This window comes from Dreissena polymorpha, chromosome 1, assembly GCF_020536995.1.
Source record: "Dreissena polymorpha isolate Duluth1 chromosome 1, UMN_Dpol_1.0, whole genome shotgun sequence".
Taxonomy (NCBI): Eukaryota; Metazoa; Mollusca; class Bivalvia; order Myida; family Dreissenidae; genus Dreissena; species Dreissena polymorpha.
This window is the reverse complement of record NC_068355.1, coordinates 47,784,834-47,806,023: the sequence shown is the minus strand read 5'-3', so window position 1 is coordinate 47,806,023 and position 21,190 is coordinate 47,784,834. Positions and strand designations below refer to the sequence as shown.

The following is a 21,190-nucleotide window of genomic DNA, read 5'->3' as shown; positions in this document are numbered from 1 at the left end:
ATTGTATCCACAGCGCATTTCCGTGACCTTTATTTGTTAATAACGTCTCTATGAAACCGAGTTGACAAGTGAACTTTGTAAGGGCGCGATTATTTTTTCAATCAATTTCGAATATAGTGAACGTATTTACATTCCAATACGAAAGAGTTATCCACAACCTGGGTGTCCATGTCGATGTCCGCGGTGGTGACCCGGATGTCCGTGGTGGTGGGCGAGATGAGGCGGCGAATGCGGGCGCCCGAACCGCTGATGGTGATGTTCCGATGGTGGTGGTGGCCGGTGGTAGTCGTGCGGTGGCGGATGATGGTGTCCGAACGGTTAAGGAGTGTGGTGCCCGAACAGTGACCGAGGATGTTGTCCGAACGGCTGCGGGAGAATAGCAATCTGAAACTAAATTTTAAAAATCTTTTGTTCAGAAAGTATTTTTAGCCACAAATAATCTACAAATCCCAAAATCGAAAACGAAAGTAATATTATACAAACAAATAAAACATCAGTTTTTATAGCATGTGCGATCAAAACAGTGAGATACATGTTAAGTTTAAGTATATGACATATGCAAATGAGGCGTAAATACAATGAATAACAGTATCTTATGATAAATCAAAGCGCTGAAGACACTGAAGTTGTTCGCTGTTGTCGTCCTTGATTAGCGTGTGCGCATTGCACAGGCTAATCAGTGTGCACAGGCTAATCTTATTTGACATGCATTAAGCCCCGTTTTCCCTGAAAGCAGCCAATATGTTCAGATTTCAATGATAAACACTAGACTTGTCAATGCCGTCTTACAAGCTGGTATATACACTCACTGCAGAAGTAGAGCAGAAGTATTTGTCATCTGCAGTGCAGACAGGCAGCGGTTATCGCTCCTAGCATAGTGAGTTGCGGTTCTTACCGTAGCTAAAGCTTCTAAGCACATACTGATTTTCAAAATATGCTCTGTAAATTTAGTCGGCCGCTAACGCGACCAACCAATTATAAAAAAAAATGTATTTCAAGCATGCTTAAGCTTTCATATAACTAGTTTTATTGCATTACCTTTTGCTTTAAGAAACTGAATAATACAAAAATTTATTGTTTTCTTCCAATAAAAGTTAAATGTTAAATTTACCTGGCTCGGTGTTCCTTTATACGCATTCACGGGTTATGTAGCATACATATAATTCATGAGCATAATAAAAACAAAAAATGGTTACAATAAAACAGCATATTTATTTAAACTAAAATGTCTACATCAAAACAAAAAGTTAACGTATAACAAAAATAAAATAATTTGATTCTACTGGGGCTCGAACCTTGTGCCTCTCACATGTGAAGCGAGCGTGTAACCAATACACTACGGAACCGCTTGAAAAATCACCTTCTATCTAAGATATTAATAAGCTTTTTATAGTCGGTTTAACTGTAAACCCGGAAGTTTAAACGCTGGATAGTGAGCGGGGTTAAAGGTCCATATCAAAGGGTCCATACCACTGGCAAGATACGGGTCAGGCCTGCGGCCTACTATATGTGGTTCTTATTTTCGTATTTGCCTAGTTCCTGTGATCTTTTATTATTGCCCAGTCCTTGTGATCAGTTATTGATTAAAAGAATAAGCTTTGCATTATTGGCAATAAATGTTGTAGTAAATGTAATAGGCACAAATGCAGTACTAATTCACACTTATTTACACACAAAAAATACCACTATGCAAGATATTCTGACAACAAAAATATATACATTGATCCGTAAAATAACTCCAATAAGCGAAAAAAACGTATTACATACTAGTCGCCGCACTTCAGTTTGACGCCAATAAGACGGGGAACCAGAGTTTTCGGGTGTTTTCGTAATTACTCACACAGCCAGGAAAATAGTGAGTTGGTTAACTTACCGCCGTTTTACGACCGAAATACTATCGAGAACGCAACAAAATTAAACAAACAAACACACACACTTTTATATTGTTGTGTATCATTCCGGAATACAACATTTATGTTACATACATAGCATTAAATTCTAAAACAATGAAAATATTCACATGTGACATCAATATTAAGATCTAAAATGCACAATTCACATCTTGATAATTTCCTAGATTTCATCACTAAACATTGAACAAAGACCATTATTGTTGTATTTTTAGAAAAAAACTGGATTTATAAAACTTTAAATGCACCATTTAGAATTTAAGTGTTACCTTCTATTACAAAGAAGTCTTTATTGTAAAACATGTATCCCCCCTTAAACATGCAGTATTTTTTTTAATTAAAATCAATATCTTTTTAAGAAACATTGCTCAAATGTTTAGGTCATTTGAGATTTGCAGAAGCATGGGCATTTCAAGTCAGCACAAGGTCAAGGACTCATTAACTTAACTTTTTTCCCTCATTTCGTGTTCGCTCCCAAGGCCTTATAGTTTGAACGATTGTCATGAAACTTGGCTCAAATATATTGCTCATAAGGAGTTTATTCAAAAGACATAAACCACGAATAAGCCAGTCAGGATCTACTCTGTCAATGTCAAGGTTACATTTGAAAGTTGAATATTTAAGACCGTTCTATAGTCCAGTTAATGCATTTTCACGAAACTTGCCTCAAATGTATAACACGTCGGTGAAATGAAGCAAACACAACCTCAAAGTAAGGCCACATAAAAGGATCACTCCGGGGGATATAGCTTTCATTTGATCTGCCTTGTTAGTTGGTCGCGTTAGCGGCCGACTAAATTTACAGAGCATATTTTGCAAATCAGTTTGTGCTTAGAAGCCTTAGCAACCGTAAGATTCGCAACTTACTCTGCTAATGACGATTACCACTGCCTGACTGCAGCAGACGACAAATGATTCTGCTCTAGCAGTGAGTGTATATACCAGCTTGTAAGACGACATTTGCCAGTCTAGTGCTTATCATTGAAATCTGTACATATTGGCTGCTTTCGGGGAAAACGGGGCTTAATGCACGTCAAATAAGATTAGCCTGTGCACACTGATTAGCCTGTGCAATGCGCAAAAGCTAATCAAGGACGACAACAGCGAACAACTTCAGTGCCTTCAGCGCTTTGATTTTTTATTAAAATGGTAATGCCGCCAAGAGAACTTTAAAGTAGAGATGACACTGCATATAAGTTTAATTGAAAACAACTTGCAATTATATTATCTCGCGTGGAAACTAACATTTTATTATTTTTGCCTACACATAACTCCAAATAAACACGACGAGAATATTATAATTTCTCGGGTGCTGGAATGTTGAATATTAAGATTAATTAAACTCGAATGTTAGTGAGATCTCATGCTAAAAAAATAAACTTTAATAGTAATTTAAAACATTTATAATCTACTTTAAGCCAATAAATGCGTCAACATTTTGGGACCATAATAACTTTCGACCATTTTATTGTTTACATTTTGATTTCAGAATAGTGATTATATTGAATACACTAACACACAATTTCAAAAAGTTAGAATTCTAGAGATAGTCAAACCATTTTGCTTTAAACCTTCATGTCGTAAGTTCGATATCGAATCTGTGTTTGCTTTTCAAGAATATTTCGTTTATTTGTTGTTGTTTTTTTTAAACTTTCCACGGCGAAAACTGTTCACACTTCATTCAAATTGCTGTACGCAGGTAATGATTTTTGAAGACAAATTTCTTTTAAATCAAGTTAACACCGGTGGAATTATGATTATCATAAGTACATGTTCCTTCAAATACAAACGTTTGAAGAATAGTCCAATGTAACGTTTATGCAGATTTATATTGTTAAGTGCCGCTTTGGCTTGACTCAAACATCACATGACTGACATCAAGTTATGCTCAGCACACAGTATGTCTTACCATCAAATCCGTATTTACAGTATTAAAATCTGCCGCCTCTGCATCCGCCCCAGCCCGGCCCTGCAAAGTGTTATATAAGAATGTGAAAAACGAATTTAAATAAACACCGTTTAAGATCACTGCAAGCGAATATATAAAAATATATTTTATTTGATAATCGACTTACACAATGTTAATCTCTAATGACCTAATGATTTGTTTTCGTTTTCTGAACGCGCGCAGCAGTCCAACGTGCTAACACGAAACTTCGGCATATGCGTTTGTTTGAATATATTATTTCGCCGTTTTAACAGTATTTTAGTAATATCAGTATAATCCACTGACACTTCTCCTGACAACTTTGTTTGCCAGTGCTATATACACATTTATCCCATTTTCAACGCGACATTGACGGCTACACCTTATAAAATATACTAGCCTGTATTCAACCTTGTTGGATATACCTGTCGCGTGCACGGACTACTTTTTACTTTACCACTGAATGATTTTTAATAAGAAATAAAGTCTAGAAAACTTTAGTTTCAAAATTATACGACCTTCAATCTTTACATCTAGTCATATGACATAATCTTTCGCCATCCGTATAATGAATCAGCTGATTGATGGCGCCATAAAATGACATACTTATTGCGTCATTTTCCCCAAACAATATTTGCCGATAAACACGACTTATTTCACATGTACATGTACTGTATATCGACATATTTGAATTGTAAATTTATCACATTTTCCTTATTTCGTGTAATGTGCATTGTTTATAATGTATACTTTTGACATTTAAGAATGTACAACAAGCCATAAAAATATCGCACAATTCATAAATAATCTGCAATATTTGCTTTCCGATTTAATTCACGTAAGGCATACGCTGTGTAAAGTATAAGATGGTAAAAAAAGCACCACACTGGAATTCGGAACGTCCCATTTTGTACACGGGTAATATCCACTCATTTATCTGTTGTGTAATGGAATGTTTTCCATTCTTTGTGCATTTATATATTAAATTATTTTCTTGTACAATAAGGGCAATTACCATAGACAAATAAAACAATGAACAAGTTTAAACATAATTATGTTTGAAATCTGCAAATGCAACCGAGTTTACCAACGGCTATTATTTGATAAACTGCTCCGGTTCATTTTAACAGCAGTAAATGTATATAGAGTACATGACGTAGCATGTGACGAAGAAGAAAGTTTATTGAGTTCGTAAACTCACTTGAATATAGTGAAAGGATAGCATAAGGGTCTTTATTTAACTATGCTAAAATAATTATTAAAGACCCTAGATGCAAAATCGTCAATAATTGAGTTAAATGGATTATTAGATGGATTTTAAAGGATAATAAAAGGTAAGTTACTAGTTCGAACGCGTTTTGGTTTATTTTTGTACTTTTGTCGTTCCCTGTTCTCGGGGAAATGATTTTAACATGGGCGCCATCGATGCATCGGATCACACACGGCATACCCATAACATTGTGTAAAAAACATGTTCTGCGCGTCCTTAAATTCGTCGTCCGAAGTCGGAAAACGTATTGCCCTGTGTATACAGTCAAATAAAGTTTCAGTCGCTGCAATTGTCTGTTTACTCGTCGAAATTGTCAAGGTCGTCGATAGTGTACATGTATGTTTACATCGATATCAATTTGTCAGGAGCAATCGCCGCCATATTGGATTTTGATCATTTTCTTTCGAAAATAAAATGAATTATAGTAAAGTAAACTCTTCTTTTCGCGGTCGTAATGTGTTACAATTCGCATACTGTGTAAAATTGAATAGAGGCATATGGTGTTATTTTTACTTGTTTTACAGTTTGTGTGTGAATTTTTTAAAGACTATTTTGCGTACCAGAACAAATACATTTATATCCCTACGCATGGTTACATTCGTTAGATTTTAAGCGCTTTTAATAAGACTGAATTAAAATTATTGTTAAGATTAATATTAGATCTATTTATGTTAAAGGGGCCTTTTCACAGATTCTGGCATTTTTTAACTTATTCATTAAATGCTTTATATTGATAAATGTAAACATTGCATCGTAAAAGCTCCAGTAAAAAATCAAGAATAAAATTAAAAAAAGGAAAAGAACAATGCCCGGAGCAGGTTGCGAACCAGTGACCCCTGGAGTCCTGCCAGAGTCCTGAAGTAAAAACGCTTTAACCTACTGAGCCATTCCGCCGAGTACACATACTGGACGTATTTTATACCCTATATAAGCAATCTTCGTAGTTTCACAAAATTTAACGACAAAAACAGAACTCTCCAAATTATTCAATCGTTTCGCGTTGCAACGCTTTATAATTTTTAGGTTTTATAATCGTCAAAAGATGCATATAATGGCTATATTAGAACATGGTAAATGATCAGTATTACTGTTTCCTCACAAATATCATAACTAAAACGAAAATTTGCGAATCTGAAACAACTTTTTTCAATTTTGTCAATTTACCAAAGCGTGAAAAGATCCCTTTAAATGTCGTTGAAAAAAAATCTAATGGGATAAATAGAATACTAGGATTAGCGTTGAATACAGAGAAGTTTATGTGGCTCGGCTCGAACACCGAAAGCGCTCGCCAAGGCTCGCGCTCCCGGCTTTCTAAGCGTCGCAACATAAACTCTGTATTCAACGCTAACCTAGTATTATCTATATCTATGCAAGTAACCAAAAACTTCTTGAAGCAGAGGTAGGGGGAAAAAGGCCGTAGAAATGATTTCCTGACCGATCACCACACATGCTAAGAAGCCGGGTCGCGAATCCGGGAATATAACCGGCTATTCTCTTATTTATAGTGTAGCGCTATAACAACTGGCGTAAGCAAGTTCGAGATGACGAATTATATGTTGTTCCAAATAAAGTAGAGTAATAAGGATACACTTGCACAATGGACGTTCTCAAATAAAGGTTGTGAAGTCTAGAGAACTGACATTTGTGTTCACCAACTTTATTTATCGTATCCACAACGACATTCCGTGACCTTTATTTGTAAATAACGTCTCTTTGGAACCGAGCTGACAAGTGGACTTTGTAAGGGCGCGATTATTTTTTCAATCAATTTAGAATATAGTGAACGTATTTACATTCCTATATGAAATTAAGAGTTATTCACAACCTGGGTGTCCATTTCGATGTACGCGGTGGTGACCCGGATGTCCGTGGTGGTGGGCGTGATGAGGCGGCGAATGCGGGCGCCCGAACCGCTGATGGTGATGTTCCGATGGTGGTGGTGACCGGTGGTGGTCGTGCGGTGGCGGAGGATGGTGCCCAAACGGTGGTGGAAGGTGGTGCCCGAACGGTGGCCGAGGATGGTGCCCGAATGGTGGAAATAACGTCCGCTCTTGAGTGGCACGCGTTGATATACTCTTGCAGACAGATATGACAGAACGTATGTACGCAATGGAGGGTCCGGGGCTTTTGAGACTGTTCCAAGCATATGTGGCACTGAGTCAGCTCTGCTGTAAACGCCGTTCTCTGCGAGTTTCGTTTTTCCACTGTAGCAGATAATGCATTCCGTTCAAAATTGAATGTATTAAAGTTTATATAGGTGTATTTGTTGCTACTGAGTAAGTGCAGTCGTTTATTTCTAACTTTGAGTGTGTCATAATAATAACTCTGTTCTTGTATACAGAAGAAGAAGTAGAACATGACCATTAAGAAGAAGAACAATCTGAAAGGGAAAGTTAAACATGTTTTGTTCAGAAAGTATTTTTAGCCACAAGTAATCTTCCAATCCCAAAATCGAAAACGAAAGTAATATTATACAAACGTGTATTAAAATTCGGCTAATTAAAGAGCAAAACAAATATTCACATCATGAAAAATATGAAACATTAGTTTTTAATAGAATGTGCAATCAAAACAGTGAGATACATGTTAAGCATAGGTATATTATATTTATATATATATATATTCCTAAATTTGACGAATAACAGTATCTTATGATAAATAATCATAAACTGTGTACAAAAAATATTGTTTTCTTCCAATAAAAGTTAAATGTCAAATTTACCTGAATCGATGTCCCTTTATGTACGCATTCACTAGTTATGTACTGTATTTACCTGCCAACAAGTGACCTTGTAAAACGGATAGTCAATATACGGCAATATAATACGAAAAATTGTCTGTTTTACAATGTATTTATTATGCCACGACTGCACATTTACGTTGGAGACGCTGACGTGATATTTTTAAGTGTTATCGGATACCCATCCGATAACACTTTTAGGCTCCGCCCATTAATGACATTGTTTAACTCCGCCCGAATTTGAGTTCATCATTCTAATTTCTAGCGTTCCATGTTTATAATACTAAGTCCCGCCCACTCGAAGAACTACTTTTTGTAGGCGTGGAATGTCGCTCATTTCATTAAAATGTAAACAAACCAATCCATTCATATTTTATTCACAACATTAATAAACATGTAGTATTTATTGAAAAAACTCACATTATGTTATGAAAGTAAAATAAAAACGAAAAATATGAATGAAAAAAGCAGTAATCAATAAAAAAAGAACACAAATACTAATTGGGCCGCTACCATCATTTTGTGCAGACGACCGCAACAGATTTTAACTAAAAAACTAACAATAATCATGTAAAGGTTTAACTAAATGTAACAAAAAAAAGACTGAACAGGTGTTTGATTTAAATCAATAAACATGTCTGATTTTCCAAATTTCAACATTGATTTTGAATGGTTAAATGAATATGAAAATAAACAGGTAATTTTGAATGTGACCGAAGTCGACCACAACATAATGTCAGAATTCAATATCGACCCTTCATTTTTTGATGAGACATGGAAGAACCATCCTGTAACGAAATCATTCAAAAACCACCAACAGAAGAGAAAATTCTAGTCTCAAATGAGATAAAAGAAAATGATCATAAATCAAAAGAAATAAAAGGCTTTGTGCCAATAAGCCTAGGAGACATTGACAAATACAATGCTCAGCAAAAAAACAAAAACACAGTCAGAAAGCATGACTCAAATTTGAAGAAGTTGAAAACATTTTTAAAACAGCAACAATTACCTACTGATATAACACAAATTGAAATGAAAGAACTTGATAACATCTTATGCATGTTCATTTTGTCTATAAGAAAAGAAAATGGTGACGAGTACGAAACAACCTCACTGAGATCTTTTGTATCAAGTATAGACAAGGAACTTCAACTTAATAATTATCAATTCACCATCGCTAAGGGACAGCGCCAAGGATTCCCACGGTTCAGGGAAACACTTTCGGTAAGTTAATAAATGCAAATTATGCACTTCATTAATATTTTATTTATATGTTGTTTAATTTTTGAATGTTCGTAAAACTATCAATGACACAGGGCTTTTTTCCTTTCTGTGAGAATTGCAATTTTTCTCATTTTTAGAAAATTGGCAACTTAAATTTTCACAATTTCAAGAAGCAACTAAAAATTTCTCAATTTCAAGAAGTTTGCGACTCAAATTATCACAATTTTAGAAAGTGTGCGACTCATTTATTTAACAATCTAGAAAGTTTGCGACTCATTTGTTGAACAGTCCTTGACTCATTATAAAAAAAGCCGTGTGACAATGTATCAACTTAATCCTTTGCATGCTGGGAAATTTGTCGTCTGCTAAAATGTCGTCTGCTGAATTTCTAAAATAAGCATTTTCTTCGATTTTTTTTCAAAGAATATTATCAGAATAGCAAACAGTTTGGATCCAGATGAGACGCCACGTTCTGGGGCGTCTCATCTGGATCCAAACTGTTTGCAAAGGCCTTCAAAATTTGGTTCCCGCACTGAAAGGGTTAATTACTAACACACAAATACTATAATTTTGACATTCAAAATGATTGAAGGTTACTTGATTTTCAAACCTTCTTCCAGTCTAAAATGAAAAAAGTTAAGAAAGAAGGTAAAGGAAACAAGGCGAATGCGGCCCAACCAATAGAGCAGCATGAAATTCAAAAGCTCTACGATGAAGGGCAACTTGGTAATGGAAGTCCACAGGCCATAATAAACTCTCTATGGTTCCGATTCACAACAAACTTCGGCATGCGGAGTGTGGAAGAACATTACAATTTACGGTAAAAAATAAAATTTCAAACTTGCTGGAATACAGAATATATACGATGCATCTTGACTTATAACTATTACTTAAAAATGCAAATTTTTCTGTCACTTTTTCTGTCTTATAAATATAAAGGCAAACTATGCCTTATAACACATTAACAATTCAACTTTCCAGTGTCTGCAATTTAGATTGTACATGTACATGTATCTAAAAATTTGTTCGTAGAGTGTTCTGTCACCACAACTTTAACTGAAAATAACATTGTTTTCACTGGTCGTCAACCTGAAAATAAAAAAAAGTAGAAAAAAGAAAGATTCACCTTTCCGAATTAATTAGATGGGGTGATGTGAAGCTGTGCCGAGACGTAGAGGGAGATGAGTATCTGGAGTTGGTCGAGAGGCAGACAAAGACTCGAACGGGTGCAACTGACGAAGCAAGAACTGTGCCGCCAAGAATTTGGGCCAATGATGAAGACCCATCCAAATGTGTTGTCGCAACTTACAGGTTCGTTGTTTCTATAATGAAAATTGAAATAGACAGATATTATATTCTAGAGAAAAAAAATGTCCAAATAAGTTAATCCACATGATTTTTATATACAGAATTGAAAAACCCCTCTTATACGATGCAGATAAATAAATTGTTAAAAAAAGTTATATATAAACTAAATTTATTTCATAAAATTTCTTTAAACTTTTAAATTTGTATTATAGAATATATGCGTCAAAACGGCCCCATCGGTTTTCCGAGCCCAGCGACCCATTTTACTTGTCAACAAGTACAAAAGCCAACATCACTGCGACTACTGGAAATGAGCAATGGTTCATCAGCATGAAAATGGGCATATAAAAAAATGCACAAATTATGAAACACATGTGCATTAATTCTGGAATCAGTAGAAAACTTACAAATCACTCTGCCAGGAAGCACATGGTTCAGAAGCTGCGGGATTCAGGATGCTGCCCCACGGATATAATGCAAATCAGTGGACACAAAAACGTTCAAAGCATAATTAACTATAGCAACATTTCCCTTCAGACTCAAAAGAAATGTTCCAATATTTTGGCAGGTACTAGCATTGCCAAAAGCAACGAATCCATTGCATCAAACATGTCCCAAAGCATGATGCAGCGCGAAAGCATCGCCATTTCATCTTCGTCCCATTCACAACTGGCAGCACTTCTGAATCCTGGACAACAACAGCTTCCTCAAGAAGTTACAGCAACTTTAAATCCAGAAGCAATCTCTTTCCCCACCCACTTTGACTCGACACGTGGGGGTCTGTTTTTTGGGGCAACAGTGAACATTTCAAACTTAAATGTTTACTACGGTGATGCCAAAAATGCCAAATAAGTAACTGATTTAAAATCCAATGTAAACGTAATGTTAAAATCCCGTTCGATATTGTTACTGTCCATTTTCTTGTTTCAAATTTTCACACAACACTGTTGACACGTTCGCCATGAAAATGGCCGTTAGTTTGTTTGTAAAACTTACATGTACAAGGCAAATATGTTCGCATAAAATATATTGTAAATTTATATTTAGTGCAGAAATTTTAATTTAAAGTATTGATTTCTGAAGTCATTTTACTTTTTATTTTGTTAAATTATGTGCGTTAAAATGTTCTTGTTTATTGTTAACTTTTGAACTATTTTTAATGTGGAAATATGCAGACGCTAGCGGATGTAATAAGGCCGCGTCTAATTTGCATATTAAACTACCGTAAATCAATAAAAATTAGCGGTGGTATGTTTTCGTTACCTCGTTGAAATTTGCTTTTTTGCTTTTTATGTGGCATAATAAATAGAATATATGGTTGGTGACTTTTGATATCATGTGATATCAGACTCGGCCGATATGGCGTGTGAAAAGGCTCGGCAAGCCTCGCCTTTTCCTACGCCACATCAGCCTCGTCTGATATCACATGATATCAAAAGTCACCAACCATATATTCTCTATATCCTATACAGAAACTCACGTTGTATTCTATTTTGAGTTTTCAAGCGTTCTTGCTTAATTTGCCTAAATAACTATTAATTTTACATATTATAATTACGTTTTCAATCATATTATTTAAATGAACTTTAAATTTACTATAAATCACTTAGGAATGTATGTATTAAAAACTTCTGAAAAGTTAATGACAAAAAGGTAAGGCCGACCTGCCTATTCTACTGTTTTGCTATTTTTGTGGAAACGAATGACTTTTTTTATTTGAGTGGAAACACGTGTATTTTGGGGCCCAATGCAATATTTCATAGCATATTATCCATTATGTCTATATGGCTCAAAAGTCATTGCTTTTTACAATCGGCCTATTTCAATTTCAATTATTTTGAATTATGTTAACCGAACCATGTATTTATTTGTTTTATAATTTATTCAATTCAAATTCAACGATGGGTTACCCATCAACTATATATAAAATTTTATATTTCAATTCATTTGATCGTCGTCATGCGAAAATGTGTCTTCTGCCATATGCGGTCAGCGCAGCTTCGGGCCGGCCAACGCAGTCTGGCCAGGCGCTACGCGGTCCGCTAATAATACCACGAAACTGTGCGTGACTTTAGAGCGTACAGCGTACAACGTTGCTCCTGAACAGACTGCACAATTGCATTTATGAATGGTTTAATAACCCTTTCCGCACGACGCGGGTCATTTTATACACCTTTAAAGTATTTGAGTACGCGTTTTATTATCAATACAAACGCGTTGGTAAACGTTGCAACTTAACTAAAGACATGCATGTTAGTCCCCAAATATTCACATATATTCCTGTAATTGCATCTGTTCCGAACAAACTCTGACCGATATTTGAGTGGTTCAATAAATGGGATCAACCCTGCCATTTCGAAGGCTCCGAATATAGAGCCGATGCAATTTAATGTCCTAAATGACTATTTTAACACATAGTGTCACACTTAGAAATTATAAAGGAGCATATTGCAATATTATTTCGTAGACACTCTTCATATTCAGGTCAGTTATCCGTTCTATGTTTAGGCTAACTCGTGTCACATTCATTCAGAGATAAGCAGTTAAAAGAATACATGTATAGTTAACCCATTTATGCCTAATGGCCTCCCCCATTCTTCTAAATTGGATCAATTTATTTTCAAAATTAGGAATGTCTAGTATATTTTTTTCTATATTTAGAATATTTCTTACGGATATTCATTTAAGCAAACAGCGCAGACCCTGATGAGATTCCGCAACATGGGTCTACGCTGTTTGCCAAGGCCTTTTTTCTAGACGCTAGGCAAAAATGGGTTAAGTTGACAAGAGGACTTGCTTTGATCCCAATGTGGAAAATATGCTTTAGATAGTAATGTAAATCAAGGTAAAGTTTGATTCACTTTAAATAGCGTCATTATTACCTGGATTTGCATTTCATGAAGTTTACGCATTTGTAATCAGAATTTATTATGTATAGGACATTTGTTGTCAGTTGTAATGCCAAATTGTTGGCAGTGATATATTAACTGTAGTGATGGTAGTATGATAAGTATCATAGGCAGAACTTATTAAAGTTGAAGTACCAGAAGCAGAAAGAAAGGTATTAATCATGGTACGACCACAGGCACATATGGAAGAGAATATCCGCCAGTCCATTCATGTTGCCAAATGACAATTACATATTGCTAAATGACAATTGCATACTGCTAAATGACAATTGCATTTTGCTTTATTTTATTTGTTACAAAATAACTGCGTCTTCCTTGCGTCTTTATGCTTGTATCAGTTAGTGAAATATTGCTTGCATACTTCTTTTTAATGTTTACTCGATGTATGTTAATCATTTATTTTATGCTTTCCGGTGGTTTATAGAGAAATATCAGTGAAATAAAACTGGTATTCCACTGTTTTAAACAGTGAAAAATAACAGTGAAAAATATCGATATTTGTCACTGTTTTACTGTGAAATGACGTCATTTTTTCAACGAAATGACGTAACAAATCCAGCGAAAGTATCAAATAAACGGTGAAAAAAGCATAAAATAAAAAGAAAATTTGTTGGATTCTATGGAATTTCGATTTTATTTCACTCGAGATCATAGAAAATATATATTTTCACTCGTGGCTGCGCCACTCGTGAAAATATTGTTTTCTATGATCACTCGTGAAATAAAATCGATATTCCACCGAATCCAACAAATATCCTCTATGTATTCTTGCGAGTAAATGACAAATGCATTATTTCTGTAAAAATGTTCATGTGGCTATTTTCTTGTTGCTGAACTATTATCATTTCAATACTTAGTAATGCTAGAAAATGACATATTGATTGTAAGTTCTACCAAGCGAAATGAATACGCACAAGGCAGCAGCTCACATGAAGTAAGCCGAATGCCGAATGCATTAAGACGAATGCATTAGTAATACTGAATTCATACACGACGGAGAACCAGAGTTTTCAGTAGTTTTCGGTAGTTTTCGTAAAAGGTTAATATTTATAACGGTGTTGTATTATATATCTACCAGATGAATTACTCTACCGCGTCGTTTCGAACGTATTTTCCACTGTTCTTATTCAGGTAAAGTTTACTTGTTTATCGTACTGTTTTATTTGGTAAATTGCGAACGATTACAAGTAATCCCCATTTCGAAAGTTGAGTTGTCATTTGGTTTGTGATTAAGGTCTTTTTGAAGTTAATGGACGTCATATTGTTTTCAATTACTCGTCAAACGTCCCATATAGTATCATTGTAACGAAGGTGGGTTACGATGATCAAAACGTCTAACTATTGGCTTGTTTGAATTTAACTATATATATCATACTATTTTCATCGCATATCTTCGTAACACTGTCTTTATCTTATCAAATCGTACCTAGGTTGGTAAAATTGTATCTTATTCAAATTTTTCATTTTAATTGATTTTTTACTAGTTTATACCCAATACGGCATGGAAATTTATATAGAGAGCTAATTAAAATGGAAAGCAACGTGAGAAAATAAGTATGCACAGTTACCTCATTAACGAACAAAAATAATTATGTATTTTTGAATTAAATGGTTCCTCTTTTTCATTTCAAATGATTATATTTCTCATAATGTTTTATACTATTATCAATATATGTTGACCATCTTACACCTATTTCTGTATATTGGGTAAGCGATGACTTTGGATAGGTACCAGTTGACCAAAAAACGGGTATAAGTTGACCAAAATGGGTTTGAGTTGACCACATCACGGGTTGAACAGTTACAAAACAGGTGTCTTCAAACAGACACATTTAATGATTTTTTTCTTTAAATGGCAGCTCGATCTTGTTTTTCTTTGCATTTAAAATCTGTAGCTCAATGCCTCAGTTAATGTTTACGGTTTGTAACTCAGGGGTCCTGGGTTCGATAATCACATGCGGTGCTGATTTATATTCATAGGAGCTTCCTCTGGCGAGACTGCAGAGCCCTAGCCTAGTACTGGTGAAACCCAGGAAGCATAATTAAGTGAATCTTTGCATTAATGTAAGTTAAATACACGGGTATAAACATCAAACAAACAAACACATAAAGATGTTAGTACATGCAGGATAATAGTGAAGATTTTTCATAAAGATGGTACTTAGATGATCAAAGCAGATAAGATCATATTTCTGTTAAAAAAGTGTAGAAACTGAGATCAGCAAGTGTAATATCTGACTACTTAACATTTATTATCTTTCGAATCTATCATTATTCTACATAATGGTTACTTGTTTTTATAAATAAAAAATAATGCACATGAATACATTTTCAGATATGAGCTAACAGCAAAGAGCAGCTGCTCTTTAAGGGCAGGCAGCAGAATTGTTGAATGTCAACACAAGTGACAGGAGTACACAATACCATCATCTGCATCAGTAACCTCTGTCAGTTGCACTAGTGCTGCAAAGGCAATTTTTGCACCCGACAGTAAAAGAAGGAGGCATGGACAAGCAAATACAGGAACTGTTGCAGTGCCAGCACTGGACTATTATACCCAGGTGTAATATGGTAGGCAGCACTAAAGAGGCCCTGGCCTGTGCTAGATATTTTGGAACTACAGTTTATACCACACTTATTCTTTTTTAATGCAAAGATGTCTATTGTTTCATAATATTCATGCATATACATCTTATTTTACACATGTGTAAACTTAAAGAAGCTATTTATTATTGAATACTTCCTAATTATTGTTTACAATACCTTCCTGTACTTTCAATTTTGTCTGGAAACCCCCTACATACTTAATGATGAAGAAAACGCTTTTAGCAGTTGACTCTAAAAAGGTTTATGGTTTGAGTTCCATAGTTCAGGATATTTCAATTAATTTCGAATTAAAAGAATTAATTCCCAAGTGTACCCGTCCATTGCTGCCATATAGAAAATCAGATTCCACAACACGGCACTTACAAGTACTGTATATAAATAAACATGTGTATCGAGTTGAGTCAGATTCAAACTGCAAAGGTTATACCGGTAACTCTGATGGTATCAGTCATAGAATTAAAATGGTCTTTGTCCTTAAATCCAAGGCAAATAACTATAATAAGTGATCAGTTGTAGAATTACATATACTTCATGTTTCTTAATAAGGTCTAAGCTCAAGCTAAATATTAAATGATTTCAACCTTAACAAGACAAATATTTTGCATTCACTTTCCTACTGTAAATGCAGGTCCTGGTTACAACTAATGACCACCCGTTGAAGGAGCTAGATGAGACCCGGGAGAGACACCAACACAGAGGTGAATCAGATTAACTGGAGCTACAAGCAGCTCAAGAAAAACCTTCGGAGACCAGTCTAAATGTTCTGATAATGATAATAGAGTGTGCTTTGTGTTTTATTGCTAAGAATGTGGCTGCTGTGTATCCAATATCTGAAGTGGTATTTAGATTTAGAAAAAAATAAGGCTTTATGCATGTGTGTGAGATGTTGTCCCAGATTAGCTTATGTTGTCCACACATGATTATCTGGGACAACACTTTCGGCCTAGACTGGATTTTTTTCAAAATACTTTCTTTAAACGAAAAATCTCATAAAACCAAAAAGTGTCTTCCCTGATAAGCCTGTGCGGACCGTACAAGTTAATCTGCGACGACACTTTAGGAACATGCATTAAACCCCATTTTCCCAGAGTAAGGGTCAATTGTATTTATTTCCTTTCAATATTCACATCCCCTTTATTTTAGGATCATACAGATTCTAAATGCCTATTTATTGTAAGCTGAATAATCAGTCATAACCAAAAAGTGTCACAAGATCTTTGTTAAGACAGGACCCTGAATTCTAGCATTTAATGAGGTTATGTGATTTTCCGCACTTATTCTATGTCTTTAATAAGTAAAGGTGAACACTAGCAACAATATAATTTGCTACCAAAAATGTTTTCCATATATTTTTTTTTTACATGAAAGAAGTTAACATGTGTAAAAAAAAGTTTGGCAAACAAACTGACAGGTAACAATCAGTTTATTTATTGTGCATCCAGGCATTTACATATAACCAGACAGTAGTGCAATCTCACATGTATATGTAGGTTATTAACTTATATTGCACCAGTTTATAGATTGTTTTGAAAACAATTGCATGATCATGGTAAAGTTACATACGTCTAGTCATAAGCAGTATGTGGGGGATACACTAGAAACAGGACCGGAGGGATCATTTTGTTTTCAGATGATGTTTATGTATTGTGTGTTTCATCCTAATATTTATTTAACCAGTATGCCATGTAATACATATATTTTCTAATAAAATTGTAAAAAAGGTTATTCAGTCTTTAGATTATTTTGACACGCTATTTTATGATGGATGGTTTCATCCACAGGCATTACAAGACACACAACAACAACATAGTTGAGCCTCGGTCTGGGAAAATGGGTCTTAATGCATGTGTGTCAAGTGTAAATCAGGGCAAATCAGTGATGAAATTTTCGCTAAATGGAATTTTTCGATAAAAAAGTCTCTGCGGGAAAGTGTTGTCCCTTATAAGGCTGTGCTGACGGTACAGGCTAATCCGAGACAAAATTTTGAGCACATGCATTGGGTCCAATTTTCCCAGAGCCAAACTCAAATGTAAATGCAATGCCCGTTAAATTAAGAAATATATCCAATGACAAAATAGTAGTTTGCTATTTATTGAAAATCTCATAATTGTTCAAATAAAAAAGATTTATTCATTGTTTACAACAACATGCAAGTATCTTTCAAAAACAACAACAACAACACAATTGGCATTTCATGTAAAAGCTATTCACACTAGATGATAAATTAAACTGGTATTTATGATAAACAATACCATACTAAAGAAGCACAGACAGTTCTCACTATTCCATTCATAGCAATTCATATTGAATTCAACAACAACTAGAAATGGCGCGGCAGAGGCCGACGCGTATCCCCACGCCGCATGTTTGACCCAGGGGGCACCCCAGCGTTGGTAATGGGGGCCATACATAGTTGAGATTGACCGTATTGTCATAAGAGATATTCAGTATCAATTGGAAGTGAATCGGTGTAGAAATGAAGAAGTTAATGTCTTCGTTTGAACATGGCATATCTTTTTTATTGCATAAATCGATTCCGCTTAGAATGGCCTTTAAAAAAGGTGTGGTTATGGGGTCTCTATGTGCAAAATGCTGCATTTTTTTCGCTTAAAGTTGTTATTATAAAGGGAAACTATTTAGTATGTTATGACCTCCAAGCAAAACAATAAGAATTATGTACAAGGGTAAGTGTTTTACCTTATCACCGCTTTTTTACAGAGGATTCCAGAGTTAGTCGATGTATCACGGTTGATACTGGAGATTTTGATTTTGATGCTTAGAGTGATCTCCCGGCAATAGTAATTTACGCTGTAATTTGCGCTGGAATTAGGTTTTTTAGTACTGGGTGCCATTTACGCATTGTGAACTATTTATAATGGCGGTGTATGCAAAACCGAAGACTAATTCTAAATCAGAGACGCACTAGCAATCGACTTAAGAAGATCCACAAAGATATTATCAGCTTGTTAAATTCAGTAGCAACATAGCCAAATGCACACAGTTAAACAAAGAACGCCATTAGAATACGCATTTATACAAATTCCAAAAGTTTAACTGCAGTTGTCAATAACACACACGAAGTAAAGATATATATGAAGTTATTACAAACTTATCAACATGTGACAATGAGATGAAGTGTTTGCATCGCAAATGTAACTTGGCAAAATGCAACTGCCATGTATAAGAAAGCATATGCAAGTAGTTAAAATGAGAATGTCATTTAACAGTATGCATGGGCTGGCGGATATTCCCTTCCATAGGCACATGTAATGAATAGCTTCATTATAAGAAGTAGAGTTTAACTTTAAGGCTTCTTTATTTGATGTATTGTAAACTATTTATATATGGGCCGTGCTCTGTGAAAGGGGGGTTTAATGCATGTGCGTAAAGTGTCGTTCCAGATTAGTCTGTGCAGTCCGCACAGGCTAATCAGGGACGACACTTACCGCTTTTATGATATCTTTTGTTTCAAGATAGTCTCTTCTTAGCGAACATCAAATTTAGGCGTTAAGTGTCGTCCCTGATTAGCTTGTGCGGACTGCACAGGCTAATCTATGACGACACTTTACGCACATGCATTAAACCCCTTTTTCACAGAGGACTGTTTATATACAGCTGCTGTTTGTACTTGCGGGTGTGTTTGGGGTTCGAATCAGACAAGACCATGTCGAAACAGGCCAGCTCACATTCCGTTATGATCCCACTTCGGTTTGTAATTCTGATAAATATTTCTAAGCACTCTGGACGTGTCATTTAAATTTGAATTAATTTGGACAAATGATAATATAGTTTATCATTCGAGTCTTTTTTTTATATTAAGTCGTACTATTCTTATCAAATAAAATTTATTTACTTAACTTATTAACACTTGATTTTTATGAATCTACATTGGATCAGTGTTTTCCGATTTGCGTATTCGTCGTTCACTTTAGCACTTCCTTGTCGCTCGCAACTCAGAAGCGTGTTTCCTGGCACTATTGTTGGGACACGAGCGGGACATGATCCATACGGATCGCGGAATACAACAACTGGAGGTATGCATTGACATGGTTTTAGTCTCAATTGTGCATGCTTCTTTTTTATCATGCTGTTTATATAGAGATCACCAAATCATTACGATCATCTGCTAAAAGAACTTCCGCTTAGTATATTTATTTATACAGCTATTCATTCCCTTCTTCTATTACGTCTATCAGTCCTGCAATATTCTGTACTTTGTTTGATGCAGTCCATGTCTTATTCACAAGAGCGAACCATAAAATAGTACAGTTTTATATAAACCTTTAAGACAAGGATTCAAAAAGGCCCAAATTGCCAATATGCTATATACATTGGCAAATGATCATAAAGATTTAGTTACACTCTCCTGCTTTGAAAAATAAATAAATCATTTACTTGTTGAAAATTAAAGAACAAAACAGTAGGGATAAGAAATGTGTAGCTTGGTAGGTGACTGACTTCATGGATGTGGTGGGGGAACCCGTCATGTCTATACAGGCCATGAAATAGTTTCCATAGTAGCAATACATTTAACTGAAAATACAACACATTAAGTGTTGACATCCTTAAACAATGCATTACAAAATGCGTTTGAGATTGTCGTTTTCAGATACAGATGATGTTCGAGTGGATTGGCAAGGTACCGGAAGTGCCAGTGTACCGCACCGACCACAACATTCCATCAGCCGTGTTAAAGATGTGCTTAAGCCAGCTTATCTACTATCTGGATAGAACCGGGCAGGTATAGCACGTGCTTTGCAATTATAAGTATCTGACATATTTTGGGTAATAAATATATATAACGGTGGCAAATAAGTAAATATGCTTTAAATATAGGTCTAAGTTAGTTGTAAGAAATGTCTAAACCTGTTTTGGTATTTCAGCTTGTTTTTTTATTTATTTGGACTACATTAGATTATTTCGCTTAAAAATAATAAAGAACGAAAGCTGAATGGACATTTGGAAGAGCTCTTTAACTGAAGGATTGCATAACATGTGGAATTGACTTATGTATGCTGCCAAGTGAAAACACTGATAGAAAAACGAGTGTGTTTGTCTAATAAAATATATATTTAACATTTTTACTTTATTTAAAATTCTGGCCGAACGGGTTGATCTTCTGGTGTTTTATTTTAAAGCACACATTTAATATATTCGAGAAAACTGTGGAATTCGCAAACATTTCTCATGTTCACCAAATAAAGACATAAAATATCGATATTGTTCTTGATTAGAAGATGATATTTTATATTCACGAATAAAGATTAACATATTGCATTTAACACTGAGCGAAGT

The 21,190-nt window shown here is 35.1% G+C and overlaps 4 protein-coding genes and 2 long non-coding RNA genes across 10 annotated transcripts in view; 4 read left to right on the top strand and 2 right to left on the bottom strand.

The window, feature by feature from the left end:
• Nucleotides 1–21,190, bottom strand: part of LOC127879074 (uncharacterized) — a 192,044-nt gene that overhangs the window by 43,197 nt on the left and 127,657 nt on the right. The window lies entirely within an intron of this gene.
• The window catches only part of LOC127879193 (uncharacterized), a 341,912-nt gene that overhangs the window by 255,204 nt on the left and 65,518 nt on the right, over nt 1–21,190 (top strand). The window lies entirely within an intron of this gene.
• LOC127879101 (S-crystallin SL11-like) overlaps nt 1–21,190 on the top strand; it is a 97,380-nt gene that overhangs the window by 68,145 nt on the left and 8,045 nt on the right. The gene's annotated exons all lie outside the window — the stretch shown is intronic.
• LOC127879253 (uncharacterized protein KIAA1958-like) lies at nt 8,880–10,793 on the top strand. The gene is made up of 4 exons (XM_052426015.1): nt 8,880–9,071; nt 9,692–9,891; nt 10,215–10,382; nt 10,592–10,793. Exons 1-4 carry the CDS (start codon nt 8,880–8,882, stop codon nt 10,725–10,727), a joined length of 696 nt encoding a protein of 231 aa, XP_052281975.1. The 3' UTR covers nt 10,728–10,793.
• Nucleotides 9,865–10,935, bottom strand: LOC127879282 (uncharacterized). The gene is made up of 3 exons (XR_008048997.1): nt 10,787–10,935; nt 10,198–10,393; nt 9,865–10,160 (listed from the first exon to the last, which is right to left on the bottom strand). It is a non-coding gene; the product is annotated as an uncharacterized LOC127879282 (long non-coding RNA).
• LOC127879303 (uncharacterized) lies at nt 14,245–15,736 on the top strand. The gene is made up of 3 exons (XR_008049005.1): nt 14,245–14,419; nt 15,269–15,352; nt 15,624–15,736. It is a non-coding gene; the product is annotated as an uncharacterized LOC127879303 (long non-coding RNA).

Coding starts and splice junctions, on each gene's coding strand:
- LOC127879253 (XM_052426015.1), top strand. CDS start 8,880: ATGAAAGAACTTGATAACATCTTATGCATGTTCATTTTGTCTATAAGA. Junction 9,892..10,214: donor GAAGAACATTACAATTTACG/GTAAAAAATAAA, acceptor CGAATTAATTAG/ATGGGGTGATGTGAAGCTGT. Junction 10,383..10,591: donor TGTGTTGTCGCAACTTACAG/GTTCGTTGTTTC, acceptor TTTGTATTATAG/AATATATGCGTCAAAACGGC.